The sequence below is a fragment of the Gopherus flavomarginatus genome, unplaced genomic scaffold (genome assembly GCF_025201925.1).
Source record: "Gopherus flavomarginatus isolate rGopFla2 unplaced genomic scaffold, rGopFla2.mat.asm mat_scaffold_39_arrow_ctg1, whole genome shotgun sequence".
Classification (NCBI taxonomy): domain Eukaryota; kingdom Metazoa; phylum Chordata; order Testudines; family Testudinidae; genus Gopherus; species Gopherus flavomarginatus.
The window spans coordinates 3076625-3096463 of record NW_026115076.1 but is presented as its reverse complement, the minus strand read 5'-3'; the positions used below and the strand labels follow the sequence as shown (position 1 = coordinate 3096463).

Genomic DNA, 19839 nt, shown 5'->3' with positions numbered 1-19839 from the left:
GGGATTGAAGACAAGATGGAGATGATGCAGCTGCGCTTTATATTCCTTTTGCCATGTGGCTTGTACTTCCTGTGTCCCAAACACAAGCTTCACAGCACATGGCATGGAAAAGCTTTGGAGGTTTCATTACACAGGCAAACCCCGGCATGTCTTGCTGACTCAATAGGTGTGTCCCCTTGGTCCATAGGTTCATTGTACAGCTGATGACCCTCAATGGGCCATCAAACATGCTAGGCAATGTTGATGCCAATATGTCTGGGGGTGTCACCCAGAAAAACTGCACAAGTCTGGAAATACAGATATACCTTACATATCTGTAACTCACAATACAAAGGTGATAGAAACATAGAAACAAAATTATCATACTTGGCAAATCATAACATTTTCACTGACACTTTACATGGCATACCTAGCATGATTCATTGCAATTTTATCAGATTATATTATTTTATTATTAATACCAAAGTGTCTCACAATTTCATGCAGTCTCACACTTGCTAAACTAGTGAATTCCCAGGACCAGTTCCCCAGGTCCTTGAAGATGCCAAACATTGTGCTTATGAGGGATTGAAATACCCACATATCTGCTGGGAACACACACAGAGACACTGTGTCAATCTGTACCCCTGTGTTCACTCTTCTAGAAAATTATGATCAATTTTGTACCCAGTATGGCTTGTGAGGTATCATTAGAAAACGCATAACCTACTGAATATTATCCTCCTGTTAAAATGTGTAGTAACACTGTATGTAAAATTGTGAGATTTTACAGTATGATATTACTGAAAAAGTTACAGCTCTGGGGAACACCCACAGACCAGTTCCTCAGAGACAGCAAGGCAAACAGCTGGTCAAACAGCCATTCTCCTGCAGGGGGAAGGTGTGAAGACATTAAGGGCTGGTCTACACTACGGGGGGAAATCGATCTTAGATACGCAAATTCAGCTACGTGAATAACGTAACTGAAATCGAATATCTAAGAACGGATTACTCACCCATCCTCACCGCGTGGGATCGATGTCCGCGGCTCCCCCTGTCAAATCAGCAACTACGTTGGGGTTGGTGTTGTTCCGGAATCGATATAAGCGCGCTCGGGGATCGATAAATGGCGTCTAGATGAGACGCCATATATCGATCCCCGAGCAATCGATTTTAACCCGCCGATACGGTGGGTAGTCTAGATGTAGCCTTACATTCCATCACAGGGACCTATTGAGGCTGTTGTGGAAAACGACCACAGGATTAATATTTGAATCAGCTCAGCCTGAGGCTCTTTTCTTGGTTACAAGCACGCAGGGGGCGACAGCTATTGGAATACTGTTCCTGAGCTAAAAATCACACAAGCCTTTTACAGCTCAAAACCACAAACAATGACACATACGTTGCACGTTAATTTCCTTATTTGGAATATACTGCAAAATATGATGCAGGTCAAAAGCAAGCTGAACAATCAGTTTTCCATATTTGGCCTTTCCTGTTATTTTTATTACACCTGGTGATATGGGAGCAAGACTCACCATGTCTCAAGAAATGTCACTACCAACCTAGGCCATTTTCACATGCTGGGGTGCAATCCAGATCGGCGAGGAGTTGTGTCATCTGTAATCCTGGGTGAGATTCAGTGTTCTGCTGCTGGAGCTCCCCTGTCTGGATACTCCCAGCCAGCGTTCAAGGACGCACTGAGTGTCTGTATGATAAGTAACCCTGGACTGGCAGCTCTGACTCCAGCCGCCTGCTTGTTACACCCCAAGCACATTCTGGTTTGGGTAGAGAAGGCTCAGGGTTTGAGAGAAGGCTGGGGGTAGGAAGCTTCTGTTCATTATGCTGGACCTAACCCCAGTTTTACTTGAGTAAAGAGGAGATATTTGACATTGTGTGATGCTGCTCCTGTGCTCTGTTCCCAAAGTGTTCTGCAGCAGAGGAGGGTCTCTGGTAGTATGTATGTTACTGGCCTATTGGGGTGATGCTGAAACAGGACAGGGTACAGATGGCATTGTGGGGGTGGCATGAACCTTCACTCTTCATTTCCCCTTCCAAGAACAGAAGGGACAGGAATCCTTACCCAGCAAGACCATCGTCTCATAGTTCCCCTGCATGACATCTCTGTAGAGGGCTCTCTGAGTGGGGTCCAGCAGAGTCCCCTCTTCCCTGGAGAAATACACAGCCACCTCCTCGAAGGTCACCGGCCCCTGAAAGAGCAGGAGTCCAATACTCAGTACCTGCTGACCCACTCACAACCCCACTATTCACGGAACAGCAGCACCAGGGAAATGGAAGCTCCGGGAGGCACATGTTAACAGAGTCCCACCCCACCTTGCTTACAGCAGCCAGGAGGCATCAGAGGGTAGAAAGAGAGAACCTTTGTGTCTCCCATCTGACAGACAGAAACAGGGTCTTCACATTTATCACATACCTACTAGCCAGAGCTTAATATAGGAGATGGGGCTGTCTGGACCCTGATAGTGGCTCCCTGGTAGGAATCCAAGCACTCTCCAAATAAAATATATGGAAGAAAGGGGAAGTCAATCATAAAGAATAGAAGTTAGAAGGTCAGAATTGTAGTGCCCATTAACAAAGGTTTAGAGAAAATAGAGCCTATCAAACTAACGGGATATCCTTATTGGATGAGATCAAAAGTTTGGTTGCAGCTAATAGTATTGATGTAATATACCTAAACTTCCGTAAGGGACATGACTTGATTAGCACAATATTTTTACTAAAAAAAACTAGAATGATACAAAATAAACACGGCATACATTAAATAGATTAAAAACTCTGATAGTAAATGGGGAACCATGATCGAGTGGATTTCTTTCTAGCAGGTTCCTGCAAGGATTGGTTCTTGGCCCTGTGCTATTTAACATTCTTATCCATGACTTAGAAGAGAGTACAAAATCATCACTGATAAAGTTTACTGTTGCCACAAAGATTGGGGTTGGTGGTAATTAATGAAATGTCAGTAGATTCAGGCTCCATCGCTGAGAGTCTGGGAAGTTGTCCCAGCCCTGGCTGGAGGGTTATTTCCTGTTCCACAAAGAGGGGAAGTTCCATTCCCAACTCCTGTGCCTTGAAATTAGGACCTATCTGACACTACACTCCCATATTCATCATAGTGGTATGATTATAATATGATTAGGACATAATTATGATCTATTTTGTAGAAGATGCATCATGTGTGGTGTCACTGGAAAAGTTCTGATTTGCTGAATATGATTATCCTGTTTGTGTGCACATATCATGTTCGTATCTGAAGTTATGGATATTGACTCTGTATCTGTATTTCAAATGTGCTTACTCTGGGTAACACCCACAATGAGCCTTTCAGGTACAACAATGAAGATGCCAGACAGTGCTGATGGCTCAACAAAGACAATGGACTGTGGAAGAGCTTAGCCTTCCTGTGAATGTTTCAGCCAGCCTATGAGTCATGGCTACTATGACTCAGCAGGGCCTGTGACCAGACCACATGACACTAAACTCCATTTTAGTACCTGTATTTTTCCACAAACTGGACTAGGAACTGAGTTTGGAACAAAAGGTTCCCACCATATGGAAAAGCTACATAAGGTGGGGTGTGACATCATCTCTTGGCCTCATTCTCCACACAAGAGAACTTCTGGAAACACCTGAGAAACAAAAACGGATGTGGGGGAAGTGCTGCTCCCAGGATCAAGAGATTTCTAGCTTGTGTATGGAAACTTGGGGGACTGCTTGTACCATCAGTCAGGGTGAGAAATTGCTAATTCAAATTCTATCCATCTAGTATGTTAGGCTTAGTCTGAGATTTGGTTATTTGCTAAATAATCTGCTTTGATCTGTTTGTTATCACTTATAATCACTTAATCTATCTTTCTGCAGTTAATAAACTTGTTTGATGCTTTATCTTAACCAGCGTATTTTGAGTGAAGTGTCTGGGGAAAATCTCAGCTTGTTGTGCACATCTGTCCCATATCGAGGGGAAGGGGAACTACATTAATGAGCTTGTATTATAGAGATCCCTGTGCACTATAAGATGGTATCATTCTGGATTTATACTACAGCAAGTGTGCAAGGTTGGGGAGTGGGAAATTGGCTCTTGTCTTCTATCTGTCCTTGAGTGGCTTAGGTAACGCACTCAGGTAGCTTAGTTGGCTGCATGGCGCCACCTGCTGTTGTGTTGGGTGATAACAGGCCCTGGAGAGGCTGGCGAAATCGCCAGCAAAGCAGTGTGAGAAGGGCCAGCCCAGCGTGAGGGTTAGAGGACACAGCAGTTCCCAGAAGCTCCACAAACTGCCTCCTGGCGGTGACAACCCATCACGCCCTACACTACACAAGTCTCAGCAGGTTTGTCACATGCTGTCCCCTCCCTTTCTCCACCCGAGATATTTCCTGCTTCCCACCACCTCTAGCAATTCCCACCCTCTTATGCATTTACTGCTCCTCAACCTCCAAGCAGAGCCCGCCACCCTGATAATCTCTTACCTGAGCCAGCTCCATTGCAGCCATTTCCTTGCCCCTGGGAGGACGAGATGATCTGCAGCGAAACATGGATGTTATTCTCTGGCCTGCCGGGGTGAAAAGGGCAAGGTGTGAGAATTCAGACTAGGCTTTTGTCCATTCCACAAGCCGATTCCCCCCAGCTTTTCCCCTGCTAATGCACATTCTAGGTTCTAGCACACTGTGAAGCACAGAGTGACCTTATTCCAGTACAGGCCTAGCCCCCTCCCACCAGGGTGTAACCCTTTGACACATGGGGAAACCCTCCCAGTAACAGTCTCTCTCTTACACGTATCAAGTTTGCGGACAACACCAAGCTGGGAGGGGTTGTAAGTGCTTTGGAGGATTGGATTAAAATTCAAAATGATCTGGACAAACGGGAGAAATGATCTGAAGTAAATAGGATCAAATTCAGTAGAGACAAGTGCAAAGTACTCCACGTTGGAAGGAACAATCGGAGGCCAGAGAAGAGCAGAAACAAAGGAGTCACTTTGGGGGATTCTCCCTGTCATTGTCCCCAAGGCAGCTGTCTCAGGTTTACAAAGGTGTTTCATGTTCCAGCCTTTGTACAGTCTCTCCTGGGAGTGCCCCTTTCATGGACTGGGCCTAGTTTTAGTTGTTGGTAGTTAACAATCTTGGTTTATTGTTCATCTAACCAGTATGTGTGGATTGAAGTGTGTTGGAAACTCTGTTTGGGATAACAAGCTGGTGCATGTCATTTTCCGCTGATGAAATGACAGACTTCATATGAGCTTGGGTCGTTCAGTAGCGTGCTGGACAGTGCAAGATGCACATTTCTGGGGGAAAGTTGGGCACTTGAGAATTTGCTGGTTTTCTCCTGAGGTGTAATTCATGAGTGGCTGTCTAGCAGCACTCAATACTGTGTAGCTGGGAGTGAGTTACATGCTGCAGACTGTGTGTTAATTGGCCAAGAGGGGCTGTTCTCGCGGGAAAACAGTGGAAAAGGCACCCCATGCTGGAGGACTGAGGTACAGCTATTTAACAGTCCAGATTGTACTCTGGGTAACATCACAGACACTCATTATGACAGAGCCTCTTACAACACAGAGAAAGTAAATCCATGTCCCAGAAATCGAAGACTCCAGACAGAGGGCAAGTGTCCCTGGCACTGCTTCTTGCTGACAGAGAGGTTCAGAGACAGTGCGAGAATCCTGGGGAAGCTGGGAACAGGAAGCATGGGCTGGCGGGGTTCGGTGGAGAAAGGGAACAGGAAGGGCAGGGATATTACTGAATCCAGGATCTTAGCAGTACTAGATGACAGGATAGCACATAGTGCAGCCCATTGGAAAACACAATCCCAACTATACATACAAAATGATGGGGTCTAAATTAGTTGTTTCCACTCAAGAGAGTGATCTTGGAGTCACTGTGGATAGTTCTCTGAAAACATCCACTCAATGTGCAGCAGCAGTGAAAAAAAGTGAACAATGTAGGAAATAATTAAGAAAGTGATAGATATGACAGAATATCTCATAGATCATATTTGTAAAAACAGCAAATAAATCCATGATACACCCACATCTTGAATACTGCATGCACATGTCACCCCATCTCAAAAATAGAAATATTGGAATTGGAAAAGGTTCAGAAAAGGGCAAGAAAAATGATTAGGGGTATGGGACAGTTATGCCAGACCTAACCCCCAGTTTCACTTGAGCAAACAGGAGATATTTGACACTGTGCAATACGGCTCCTGTGCTCTGTTCCCAAAGTGTTCTGCAGCAGAGGAGGGTCTCTGGTATTATGTGTGTCACTGGCCTATTGGGGTGATGCTGAAACAGGACAGGGTACAGATGGCATTGTGGGGGTGGCGTGAACCTTCACTCTTCATTTCCCCTTCCAAGAACAGAAGGGACAGGAACCCTTACCCAGCGAGGTCACAGTCTCATAGTTCTCCTGCATGACATCCCAGTAGAGGGCTCTCTGAGTGGGGTCCAGCAGAGCCCACTCTTCCCTGGTGAAATACATAGCCATCTCCTTGAAGGTCACCAGCCCCTGAAAGAGTAAGAGTCCAACACTAAGGACTTGCTCACAGCCCCACTATTTGTGGCAGAGAAGAGTGAATCAAATGGAAGCTCTGGGTGGATCATAGTCAGGAGAGTCCCACCTCGACCTGGCTCAGAGTATCCAGCAAATGCCAGGGTGAGGGGATGAAGAGAGAGCCCCTTATCTCTCCCAGCATATCCATCACCCCCCTACTAGCCACTGACTGATACAGGAGATGGAGCCCCTAGCAGGGTCCAGGGAGAGCTCGCTGGTAGGATGCCCAACACCCTCCTCATTGTGAGGAGTGGGATATGAAGGGAGAGGCAGCTCCAATAAGCCTGACTCATGGGTGTCCCCTTTATATCTCACAGCAGCTGATGGTTAATGAGGTCAGGCTCCAGCACTAGGAGTCTGGTCAGTTTGACTAGCTCCATGTAGGTGGGTTATTTTCTCTCTTCACAAATTAGGGCATTTCCACCTCCAAACCTCCTGGGTCTGTTCCTAGAATCTAGGCCACTTAGTAAATAACTCCCAGCAGGTCTGCCACACCCTGGCCTCCTCCTTTCCCCACACTGTGAATTTCCTGCCCCGCTCCAACCTCCAAACCAGACTCTGCAAACCTTCCCACCTCTGGTGTATTTGCTCTCCCTTTCCTCCAGCAGGAACCCACCAGCAACCCCCCGATAATCTCTACCTGGACTGACTCCACTGCAGCCATTTCTCTTCCCTGTCCCACGCCAGGCTGGGATGAGCTGGAGCAAAACATTCTGCAGCCTGTCTGGGGGAGAAGGGCAGTTGTGGGCGTTTCAGAACCGGTTTTAGTTAATTTCACATCACAATTCCCCCAGGCCCTTTCCCTGCAGACAGACACCCTAGATTCTGTCATGCTGGGAAATGCTCAATCTGTTTATTACAATTTAGACCTGGCCCCTCCTGCCAGGCTAAGTCCACAGACACATTTTTAACCTCCCTTCTCTCTCCCCTCACCCCTTCTCTGAACACAAGGCTAGAAAAGAGCAGAACCAAAGGAGTCACTGTGGGGGATTCCCTCAGACACTGACCCCACGGCAGCCACACCCCAGCAGGGGGAATATGGAGTCAGGAACTGGCTTTTGCTCTGTCTGATCCTTGTTTTGTTCACTGGAAAGTGGTTCTGCCCCAGGATGCAGCAATACATGTGTCTGGGTGGACTAGAGAGCTGGAAATCTCTCCCCCACATTCATTTCTCCCACTGCCCCTTTCAGTCTCTCCTTCCCCTGTCCTCTCTCCCTGCCCCTCTGGCTGGGACAGTCCCATTCCTGGGGGCTTTGCTCTCCCATGGCTGGATTTCCTCCTGGCAACCGCTAATGGGAGGAGAAATGAGGTGGTGGTGTTTGTGCAGAGTCACTTTCTTGCCAGACCCTAGGACATTCCCTGAGGTCTTTCAGTTACCTGGAGACTCTGGCTCAGAATTTAGTAGTAACAGGGCCCAGGACTGCCCTAGGGGGCTAGGACCAGCTGCAGAAAGTCATCCCCTGGGCCGGGCAGAGAAGAAGCTTTAATTAAGGTCACTTCCCAGCACAGAGCCCCACTGGGGGAGCAGCAGCTGCCAAGCCTGGTCTCCCAGATCACAATGGAGGCTGCAGCATCTGACCCAGGAAGCTGAACCCCAATATCCTGAGCAGAGAGGGACGGAGTGTATGAGCAGCTTCCCTCCTTTAGCTCTCTGGGGAGAGCAGCTAATGGGAGCCCCTCCTCACAGGGAGAATGGCTGATCTCATTTGACCCACTGTCCATCTGGAATCACTCCTTGTCTTTCCATACAGTGACTCTGGATTAACAACGGTCTCAATGACACCGGATTTCAGAAAGAATGAGTTCAGAACGCTGTGGAAAAGACCATCGTGTGGCAGTGCTGACTCCCTTCCCACCTCCCTCACCCCCGCAGATCTAGGACAAGGACTGGGGGCAAAAATTTTCCAAACGGAACCGAAAGTTCCTGCAGTTTTCAAAAGAGGAGAAAAGTAAATTCTGTGAATTCACACTAACAGTGTTTGCTAAGTGGACAGAAAGTTATCACAGTGACTGGGGAATGGACTTGGTGACCTGGTGACCAGGAGCCAGGACTCTGGTACAAGTTGACCAGAGAGAAGGATTATGGTTAGCAGCAGCCCCCAGACACCCCCTAGTACCCAGAGCCCAGACCCCCCAGCCAGGGGCCCCAGACACCCCCCAGCCAGGATCCCATCAGATATTCCCTGGGATGCAGCCCCCAGAGTCCCTGGCCAGGGACCCCAGATACCCCTCAAAGCCCCACCGGCCAGAGAACCCCCACCACACCATGATTGCCAGGTTGGGAATCCCAAAGGGTTCCCCCCACCAAGAGCCCCCAGCAGCCAGGGACCCCCTCAAGGGACCCCCTCACCACTGGGAACTCAGTCCCTCACTGCCTGCCTAGGAACTTCCCCACCCTCCAGAACGATCTACCCTGACATTTGCCTGGGACCCCCTCCTCTGCCCAGTGTGACCCCCTGATGCTTTACAGTGCGACCCATCACTCTGCTTCCCTGGCATGCCCTCACCTAGTGCCAGGGATCCCCTCCCCCAGCTCTGTGCACTGGGCATGGCAACAAAACCAGGAACCAGCGGGGGAAGCACAGACAGAGCCCCTGGCACAGAACCAGGCTCCCTCTAACCCTCTGTCCCGCCTCCCCAAGAGACACCCACCCCCACTGTTCTGCAGCCACCAGGCCCCAAGCGATACCCACCTCCAGGACCCATAGCCTCAGGGATGGGCACATCAGAACCACCACCCCCGAAAACCCCAAACCTCCACAACCCACCAACCTGACTAGGGTACCCCCTGCCCAGCCACCCAGAGGCCTCCCCCTACCACAATGCCCCTTCAGCTGCAATCTCCCCACACAGACACCTTCCCTGCCCCTGCAAGTGTTACCTCACAGAGTGTGAGAAGTGGCTAGAAAGTTAACACCACCTCCTGCTGGCCAGTCACACAGGCAGAGGGAGCCTGGGGAGTGCTTCTTTAACAGGAGAATGGAAGGCCTGGAGGGCAAGAAAGATCCACGGGCTGTCACTAGCAAATAATGGCCACCATGGATCCACCCCAGAGGCGGCTGCATCTTAGCACATTGGGAAACAACCCATCATATTCAATTAGAAATAAAACAACTAGAGAGAAGTGGGGCAAATATTTGGGGTATTTTATATCAATCTTTGAGACATGCAGAGAGAACCCTGTCACAAACGACATTTGATAACATGAGAGAAAACCACCAAGATCGGAGGGGATTTGATGTTGCTATTAAATAACTAGTGGAAAAGGGGGACTGTTGGACTGGATTTTATATGACTGTCCAATACATAAACAGAATGTGATGGTCCCCCCCCGGCCACGGGGCAACCATTCACGTGAGCAGCTCAGAGCCCTTTGAGGAGCTGATTTAAGGGCAGGGGGGGGAGCTGGAAGGCTCCCTGGACAATGGAAGGGGGCCGCAGGGGAATTGGGAAATGGGGTCTGGGCAGTCTCCATGGGGGATGTGCTCCTCCCTTCCCTTCCCTGCCCTGGTAGAGAACGGGAACCTCATCCCATCCCACTCCAGTGGGAGCCATGTTCTGGGGAATGACCCAGGGCAACAATTTCCCACCCAAACAAGGACAAATTCGCTGCAGATAAAATGGGTGGGAAAATCCACCCCCCATCGGAGAGATTTTAAATTGACATTTGAGAAGTATGGAGAGAAAAGGGAAAATCAGAGGCAATTAGAGAGCTGATCATTGGGGGGGGGAGGAGAATCTCCCTGGATTTTATAGCCACGTGTGATAATGAGAGAGAAAAGGGGAAATCTTGAGAGAATGTGTGTGTGGGAGGAAGTGGCAAAAACAGGGACAGGATCCAGTTAACTCACCTCCCTCCCACCCCAGGAATGTCCTGGCTGCACAGAGACAGATCTACACCCCCACCCCAGTGACCTCCCCCCCTGCAACTCCGGCTTCTCCTCCCCCCTCGACACCTCCGCCCTCACACCAAAGGGGGGGGGCTCTGCCAGCGCCTCCCCCTGAGCTCAACTCCTGCTCCTCCCCCCAGCCCGGATTGTGCCCTTTAGCCCCCCACGAACCCTGCCTCCAGCTGCCTGACCCCCCCCCGCCCATCAATTTCCTGCTCTGCGCCCGCCCCTCCCACGCTCCCTGTTACTTCCCCGCCCCGCTCCAGCCCCGCCCCCAGCGCCCGGCGGAACGTTACGGCTGGTCCGGGCAGCGGGAAGGGCAGCGGCTTCAGCGGCTGTTACTGGGCATGCGCAGTGCCCGGGAGTAGCACATTGCTATTGGGAGGGATTTAATACACCGCCCACCCCCGCCTGGCCAGGGGTCTGCCCCTTCCCCCCCCCACACACGACGGCCTGGCCCCGGCCCCCCCATCCCAGCGGGGCGGGCGGGCGGATCCTCCTGCAGCTCCACTGGGGCCGAGGCGCCTTCAAGGCTTCTCCCAGGCTCCCTGGGGCAGAGTCACTTTCCTGCCCCCCAGCGCCTCTCATTCCCCAGGGGCTCCGGGTCACAATGTCCCACCGCCCTTCCCCCGCCTGCAGCTCCGGCTTCTCCCCTCCCGCCCCCCGCCAGCCACACCAAGGGGAACCCCCGGGCCCCAGTCTCTGTCCCCACCTGGATCCCAGTGGGGCCGTGGGCAGATCCTGGCTGCAGCTGAGAACAGCGGCTCCGCTGCGGCTCGGGCAGCTCCAGCGCTGCTGGCAACACGTGGAGAACCAGGAAGCAGCTGTTCAGCCCGGCTCGGTGTCACAATGTGCCAGAGCCCCGCCCCCAGGAGCTGCCCTGCCCATGGGCTGTGCCAGAGCCCCGCCCCCAGGAGCTGCCCCGCCCTCGGGCTGTGCCAGAGCCCCGCCCCCAGGAGCTGTCCCACCCCCGGGCTGTGCCAGAACCCCGCCCCCAGGAGCTTCCCTGCCCATGGGCAGTGCCAGAGCCCCGCCCCCAGGAGCTGCTCCGCCCCCGCTCCATGCTGCAGCCTCGCCCCCAGGAGCTGCCCCGCCACTGCTCTGTGCTGGAGCCCCGCCCCGAGGAGCTGCCCCGCCAACGAGCTGAGCCAGAGCCCCGCCCCCAGTAGCTGCCCGCACCTGGGATGTGTCAGAGCCCCGCCCCCTGGAATTTCCCCATGTTGGGTCTCTGAGCTTTGTTCTCCTGCCGCCTTCTTCCCAGCACCCCCTGCTCCCTTCCTGTGTCTGCAAACACCCCCCTCCCCCGGGGCCGGCTGCAGTGCTCGCTGAGGTTGACTCCAGTGGCTGAAGTTGCCTCCATCTCTGCTTCACCTGGAGGGGGAGAGACAAAGAGAGGAGATGGTCCCAGGGTGTGAAACCAGAATCAGGGGGCAAGGAAAGAAGGACTGTTTGGAAAGGTGGGTTTTTTTTGTGGGGGGGGGGTGAGCCAGAGGGATTCAGAAGAAGTTGGGCAGCAGAGGCTCAGGGAAATTGAGGGGAACCTCCTGGGTGTCTCAGTGTTGCCCAGGGTTTGTACAGCACCTTGCATAATATGGGGTCTGATCTCAGTCATGGTCTGTGCAGCACCTGGGAGCCCTGATGTCTATTTCCTGATCACAGGCTCTGGGAATGGAGAGAGGGAAACCTCAGCACCTGAAGGTTAATGCAGCCCTGTGTGCAACCCCTGCTAGGGTGATCCGACAGCAAATGTGAAAAATTGGGATGGGGGTGGGGTTAATAGGCACCTATATAAGAAAAAGACCCAAAAATCGGGACATCTAGTCATGCTAGTCCCTGCTGTTCTCATAAGGGGTCGGCTTAGAGAGGGTTTGGCTACACTTGCAGCTGTCCAGCGCTGGGAGTTAAAGCTGTCTTCCTACAGCTGTTTAGGGAAAGCGCTGCAGTGTGGACACACTGACAGCTACCAGCACTCTGTCATGGCCACATTTGCAGCGCTGTTGGGAGTGGTGCATTATGGGCAGCTATCCCAGCATTCAAGTGGCTGCAATGTGCTTTTCAAAAGAGGAGGGTGGGGTGGAGTGTGACACGGAGCGTGGGGGAGACAGAGCGAGTGGATTTTTGGAGCTGACACTGTGTCAGCTCCCTGCCTGGCAAGTTCAAGCCTCCTCCCCCACCCCTCTCTCATTCACTAAATGCAAATAGCCGCCTTTGTTTTTTTCCTCACAGACCAGATAAGCCGCTGATCCAAAACAGACCCCCCCCTCCCCCGTGCCCACCCGGCTGCTTCTCTCCTCAAGCAAACACCAGCTGTGGGTGTTCCAAAGGGATCCCCCTGCCTCTGCTCATTCACTGCAAACAGTAACTGTGTTTGGTTTTTAGATAAGCAGCTCCGGGAGCCTTGAGCTCACAAGCAAAGCAAACAGAGGCATCACACCAAAACAAAGAGCGTTATCTCTACTTAAAAGCATTATGGGAAGGTTCCGGAGGTCAGTGACAGCGTAGTAAGATTAATCACTGTTTACACTGGCACCCCAGCGCTGCATCACCAGCTCTGTTCTCTTTATTCCTCTCGTCGAGGTGGAGCACATGCAGCACTGTAGCCAGGGAGATACAGCGCTGTATGTGCCTTGCCAGTGTGGACGGGGAGTAAGTTACAGCGCTGTAAAGCCACCACCTGCACTGTAACTCTCCAGTGTAGCCAAGGCCTGAGTTGTAGTAATAATAGCAGCCAAGAATCCGGTGGCACCTTCTAGACTAACAGACGTATTGGAGCATGAGCTGTCGTGGGTGAATACCCACTTAGTCAGATGCAACAATAGTCCCATATGGGCTAGTGGTCAGGATTCCTGGTTTTCACCCAGGTGGCCTGGGTTCAACTTCTGGTGTGGGAAGAGTGCAGAGCTTTTGCCCAGAGTGGAGGCAGGAAATGAAAGGAACAGGAAGGGATCCTGCCAGCAGTGGAGTTAGACAGTGTAGGGAGGGGACCCCAGAAGTGGGGGTGGGGCAGTGGTTGGGGGGAGATGAGGGAAGGATCCCAGCAGTGCGGGAAGTTGACAACCTGGAGAGCACAGGCCTGGAATGGGGACCTGGAAGAGTGAATGTGTCCCTCTAAACCCATCAACTGCAGACTAGGCAGGCTTGGAAGAATTGTGTATTTGTTGGTAAATGTCAATTTCTGTGTAAACACAACCCAATGGCAAAATATTTCCATCAATAATCATCAAAATTGACAGATGGGCAAAGTAAGAAACATGCTGCTTGAGAACTTATCATGTTGTAGGAGCAGCAGTGATCTGTATGCTCTGTATAACCTGTATGCTCAAAAGGTCTGTTAAACTCCCCCAGCTTGTGTCCTTTCCCGCTTTGAATGCCTGTGAAGTGGCTTTCCCACTCTCCTTTGTACCTCCAGTGAATGCCCTTCACCCGGCCCATCTGGCCAGTGGTTCGCTGTGTTACATTCTATTGCACCTCAGGGAGACTGATCTTCATCGCACCGTCCATCGCTGCGCTGTGGGACACTTACCTTAAAGGATCCTGACATCTCCACTGCCAGGCCTGTCCTGGGAGCGTGAGTATGAGTGTGACACCCTCCCCCATCCCTTCTTTTGAGCTTAGCTATCAAGCTAATAAATGTGCTGCTTTCTGCCAAACTCTGGGGGGGAGGGGCATTATTAGTCCTCTCTAAGCTTACTAACTGACCCAATTTTGGGTAACACAAGCAACATTGTTTGATCTGTTATTGTACCAAAGGGGGAGATGGTTGTCTATAAAGGAGGGTGAAGACTAAATGCCTCTGATGAGAATGGGATTTGAACCCATGCAGGCAGAGCATAATGGGGTAGCAGTCCATCACCTTAACCACTCGGTCACCTCATCTGAGCTGTCAAAAAACGGACAGGAGGAGAAATCTAAGGCCGGCAGAGATAGGGACACTAAGGAGTTATTAAATACTAAGCGAAAGCAGGGTCTGAATGAGCTCCCCTCTCTCACCTAGTGAGGAGCTGAGGAAAGACTTCAGGAACAGACCGTGTTTGCATAGACACACCTACTCTGCCTAGCTATGCAGCATGATGGTGCCGCTTCCCCAAAATGACCAGTTTGGGATGGTCTTGGGTTACAAATGACTTTAGGATTGAGTGGAATGAAATGTTATTCTCCTTCCTGTATGAGTGAAGGGCAGCAGAACATACCTAGTCCGTCCTGATGGAGGGGTAGGTGAGTGAGGAATAGCTTTTATTGGACTGCAGAGAAGTGATTGAGGACGTCACCCTAAACCAGTGGTCCCCAAACATTTCACATTGTGCCCTCTTAGCCATGGCTGTGGCCCCTCGGAAGCCACGGTCAAGAACCGGGGCTGGGAGGAGTGGGGCTGTTGCTTGCTGGGGTGAGGGGTGCGGACAGGGGTAAAGGGGTCGACGCCGGGCTGGGAGCCAGAGTCTCAGGCTGAGGGTGGGGTTGGGGAAGAGCTGTGGCAGAGTGGTGCTCCCTCCCTGCCCTCTATGTGGGCTGGCTCAGGTCCTGAGGTGCCCCCATGAATGTTCCTCTGTGTCCCCCTAGGAGTCGCACCCCACATTATGGGGACCACTGAACCCTACTCGCTAAGCCGGGGCTAGTGATGCCAGACCCCCGGGAAAGGGAGAACAAGTGTGGGGGCCCCAGCACCAGAACCATGCCCCTACCTTCTGTCTGTGGCTCTACCCCCTTCCACCCATGGCCCTATCCACTGTCACTTCTGTTCCACCCCTTCCCCCACCAGCCCCACCCTATCACTCCTTTACCCCTGCCCCGCTGTGGCCCTGAGACCAGAGAAGCTCTGTGCCCCTGCTGCAGCCCCCGGGCTGTAGCAGGGAGTGGGAGCTCCTCCAGCCCTGGGGCTGACATAGGGGAGATTTTTCCAGGGGGACCTAACTTGGCCAGGGCCCCTGATCATGGGCCCCACTGTCCCCTTGGCAGTGCAAGGTTTGGGGAGGCTGAGCCCCCTTGTCATAAACAGATAGCTAAGGGTTAATGTTCTTTTACCTATAAAGGGGTAACACCAGTAACCTAAAACACCTGACCAGAGGACCAATCAGGAAACAAGACTTTTTCAAATCTGGGTGGAGGGAAGTTTTTGTGTGAGTTCTTTGTTCTTTGTCTTGTGTCTGTGGCGTCTCGGCTATGAGAGTGATTTTTCTATCTCCTGCCTTTCTAATCTTCTGTTTCCAAGTTGTAAGTACAAAGATAATAAGACAATAAGTTTATATTGTTTTTTTTTGTATTTACATGTGTGTAGTTGCTGGAATGTTTAAACTGTATTCTTTTTGGATAAGGTTGTTTATTCATTTTTTTCTTTTAAGCAAATAACCCTGTATTTGTCACCTTAATACAGAGAGACCATTTTTATGTCCTTTTTCTTTCTTTTTATATAAAGCTTTCTTTTTAAGACCTGTTGGATTTTTTCTTTAGTGGGGACTCCAGGGAATTGAGTCTGCAGCTCACCAGGGAATTGGTGGGAGGAAGAAGTCAGGGGGAAAATCTCGTTGTGTTAGATTTACTAGCCTGACTTTGCATACCCTCTGGGTAAGGGGGAAGAGAGATTAGCTATCTTGGTACTTCTATTTCCAGGACTGGAAACAGGGAGGCGGGAGTCCCTCTGTTTAGATTCACGGAGCTTGCTTCTGTATATCTCTCCAGGAACCCAGGGAGGGAACACCTGGAGGGGAGGAGGGGGAAGGGAAATGGTTTATTCCCCTTTGTTGTGAGACTCAAGGCATCTGAGTCTGGGGGTCCCCCGGGGAAGGTTTTGGGGAGACCACAGCGAGCCAGGCACTGTATAAATCCCTGGCTGGTGGCAGCTTTACCAGGTCCAAGCTGGTAACTAAGCTTGGAGGTTTTCATGCTAACACCCATATTTTGGACGCTAAGGTCCAAATCTGGGAAAAAATGTTATGACGCCCCTCCCCCCTGAGCCTCCATTACGAGCCGCCCAGGCTACCACTGCTCAGTGTGTGGCCAGTCTCTGTGTTTTCTGCTGCTCGTTCTGGGGAGCCTGGCCGGCCTTAGGGGTGGTGCCCCCCGATAGCCGCCCAGGGCTCCAGGGGTCAAAGGGCACCGTGTGGCAGTGCAAAGGTGCTCACTGCTCTCCCCTGCCCCAATGCTCCTCCATGGGTCCATAGAGGTTTGAGGGGAGTAAGGAGCAACCCTATGTGCTCCATGCGTCCTGGTCACTTTTCCCACTTGGGCTGTGCTGTGAGGGGAGCATCAGAAGCTGTTGCTCTCTGCCCTCCCGCTACGCAGCCCGGCTGAGGAAAGTGACCTGGATGTAGGGAGCTCGGATGATCTCACTTCTTGCCCCCACATCCCACAGCCCCTAGGGGTGCCCAGATGAGCAGTGTTCCAGGGAGGAGTGGGGGGCAGCAATGCCAGCTGCTCCATGCACACAGGTCAGTCTCCCCATGTGGGTGCAGGAGGGGGTGCAAGGGTTTCTGTGATGCCTATTCTATCAATATCGTCACTCAATACCAGGCACTCAAATTCACCAGTCTTAGTACTTAGACGTTTAGCGTTTGTATTTAAGCACTTCTAAAATGTGTCCCATTTTAGCTGTCTGCTATTACATGATGTAATTGAGGGAGACTCTTTCATTTCACTGTTTCTCATCAGAACCTACCTGTACATTATCATCTTCCATCCTCTCCACCTTACTAGGCTATAGAGAATCCCTGTGAATAGTTCCTCTCCTAACGGATGTCTCTGTCTGAACCCTGTGCTCCTCAGCGCCTGTCGGCTTTCCCCAGCTCTGAGGCTGTGTCTACACCGCGCACCTTACCACGGTGCAGCTGTGCCACTCTAACCATGCCATTGTAAGGTGCGCTGTGTGGCCGTCCTTATCGCTGAGAGAGAGCTTCCCCTGCAACAAAGCCAAACTACCTCCAATGAGGGGCAGGAGCTTTGTCACCGGGAGCACAGCTCCACCTATGATGCGCTGTTCACACTGCCGCTTTTCATGGCTCAAATTTTGGCATTCGGGGAGTGTTTTTTCTCACCGCAGAGAGACAAAATTTTTAGCAACAAAAGCCGAAATTAAAAAAAACTCCTCTGCAACCTATTTAATTTTACCTTTATACAACCTTTATACTGCCTCCAGTTCTGGTATCCTCATTTGAAAAAGATGTTGTGAAATTGGAGCTAGGGCAGCAAAGAGCCACCAAATGTTCTGAGGGCTGGAGAAAAATGCCTTCCAGTGAGCTATTGAAAGAGCTCAACCTGTTTAGCTTATCAAAAGAAGATTGAACGGTGATTTCATTGAAATGTTGAAGGGCCTTAATGGAGAGAAAAGATTGGGTATTTACGGGCTCTTGAATGGAGCAGAGAAAGGCATAACAAGACCCAATGGCTGGAAAGTGAAAAGAGACAAATTCATATTACAACTGAGGCACAATAGTCAACAGCGAGGATGATTCACCACAGGAGCAAGCTACCAAGGAAAGTGGTGGATTCACCATCTCCTGATGTCATTTAATGAAGACTAGATGCCTTTCTGGAATGTGTTTGCCCCCAAAGTAGCTGTTATGTCATACAGGAGGCCTGTGATATGCAGGTTAGATGCTCTAATGGTGTCTTCTGACCATGAAGTCGACTAATTTCTGAAAAACTGAGTGTAGCATTGGGAGCAGCGTCTGATGTTTTCCTGTCTAGCCGGCTTGCTGCCTAGAACGAACGCTCCTTGAGTGGGGTGATCCACAGGGAGTAGCTCAAACCTCCAAAGTGCCTGGCCAGGGGCAGGACATTAGCCCAGCAAGGGAGGGGTGTGGCAGTGACATCACAAAGGCCGTTTGCAGGACCTCAGACTATTGGTCAAAGGTGGTGGGGAGGTGGTGACCTCACAGAGAGATGCTGACATCAGCCAGGCAGGACAGGGGCGAGGGGCCAGGGAAACCTCAGAGACCTCTGTGGCTTTGCTTCAGCACGTTTCCTTCTCCAGGTCTCTCTTTGAGGACTGAGAGATTATTTGGGGTCATGGACGTGAGTGCCAGGAGGAACCTCTTCTGAGTTTCCTCCTTCCCTTGTAGTGATTTTACTAGAAAACAGCCGTCCCTGTTTAGAAGGTAAGAGCCTCCTGGAGGTTTGAAACCTGTTCAGTCTGATCTATCTGGTGACAAGTGAATTCTAGGCATGGAAAACACGAGCTTAAGGAGGCAGAATTTTATTGCGCACCTGGGATTTTGTCCCTTAGAATCGCTGGGGACATTAGGGTTTGTCCTTTTTGTTTCACCTCTTCCTCCATCCCTCCCTCCTCTTCTTCTCTTGCTTCTTTTGTCCTTTCTCCTGTTCCCTTCCCAACAACAGGACGGAGGTGTGTGTGTGTGTGTTGCAGGGAAGTCCTCTGCAGCTCCCACTATGGAAGGTCCACCCAAAAATGTGGGACTGAAATAGTGCTGGGGCAGCGATCCCCACCGGTGACCTGGGCCATCCTTTGGGCTCTCTGGTGAGAACCCTCAGCCTCCCGTCCTCCGTCTCTACCCTGATTGGTTGAGCAGGGGGATGTTGACAGGGAGGAGACTCAGGTCCTTGTTGTTCTCTTTTAAGATCAAGTAAATAAGTCAGAACCAGTTCTATCTTTGATTAATTTTGCTGCTTCTCTGCATTAATTGTCTCTGAGCAGTTGATGATTCCCTCTAACATTGCAGTTCTCCTCAAATACTTGCTGAATAATTACTGTCACTGTTGTTGGTCTGGAGCTCATCTGAGAGCACAGTATTCAGGTCATTCAATGTCTGAAATTCAAGATCCGATGGTTTGTTTGAAAATCAGGGCTCTTCGGTCCTATTCCCAACACTGCCTCTGACGGGCTGTGTGACCTAAGACAAGTCAATTCTCCTTTCTCAGCCTTAGCTTCTCCCTCTTTCAAGTAGGGATAATAATGATCCGCTCTTACCTACCTCATGGTGGGTGAAGGATGCGGATCCATTTGGGAGTGTCACTAGAAGTAGTGCATAATATGAAGTTTCCCAGATTATGACATAATAGATTAGCTGAAATCATCTATTTTATTTGTATTTTTTTATTTTGAAATTGTTAATAGTAGCAACGACTTAGCTCAGATTGAAGCATCTTATCTAATGGTTGAGATGTAAGTGTCTCCTCTTTGTGTGCGAGGAGACAATTTAACACACTCTGACAAAGAGGAGATGCTTTTGTTTTGCAACAAAATATTTTTGCAAAGATCTTTCATCCCACTTGTTATGATTTTGAGAAACAAACTGGTTTAGTCTAAATGGGATTTTTGGACAGAAACGGTTTGAATGAAATTTTCCCACCATCTCGATTCCTGGGCTCTGGGGTGTTTTCATCTGTTAGAACAGGAGTCAGAACTGGTTGCTTCTCTTTCTGGCTCTGCCATCGCCTTGTTGTGTAGGCCTTGGGTAGGTCA

At 50.6% G+C, this 19839-nt stretch overlaps 1 protein-coding gene and 1 long non-coding RNA gene across 5 annotated transcripts in view; one reads left to right on the top strand and one right to left on the bottom strand.

Annotated features, from left to right (window-relative positions):
* LOC127042402 (zinc finger protein 560-like) overlaps nucleotides 1-7218 on the bottom strand; it is a 201382-nt gene extending 194164 nt beyond the window's left edge. The window contains exons 1-4 of one of the 4 annotated variants that reach the window (XM_050935871.1): nucleotides 7178-7218; nucleotides 6366-6492; nucleotides 4462-4544; nucleotides 2013-2189 (exon numbers count right to left, since the gene is read on the bottom strand). In XM_050935871.1, the coding sequence (XP_050791828.1) occupies nucleotides 2022-2189; nucleotides 4462-4544; nucleotides 6366-6492; nucleotides 7178-7201 (402 nt within the window). In that variant the 5' untranslated portion in view covers nucleotides 7202-7218 and the 3' untranslated portion in view covers nucleotides 2013-2021. Of the gene's footprint in view, nucleotides 1-1710; nucleotides 2190-4461; nucleotides 4545-6365; nucleotides 6493-7177 lie in introns of those variants that run through there. The other 3 variants (XM_050935868.1, XM_050935870.1, XM_050935869.1) reach the window with 3 other exon arrangements.
* Nucleotides 1-19839, top strand: part of LOC127042403 (uncharacterized) — a 1287231-nt gene that overhangs the window by 1946 nt on the left and 1265446 nt on the right. The gene's annotated exons all lie outside the window — the stretch shown is intronic.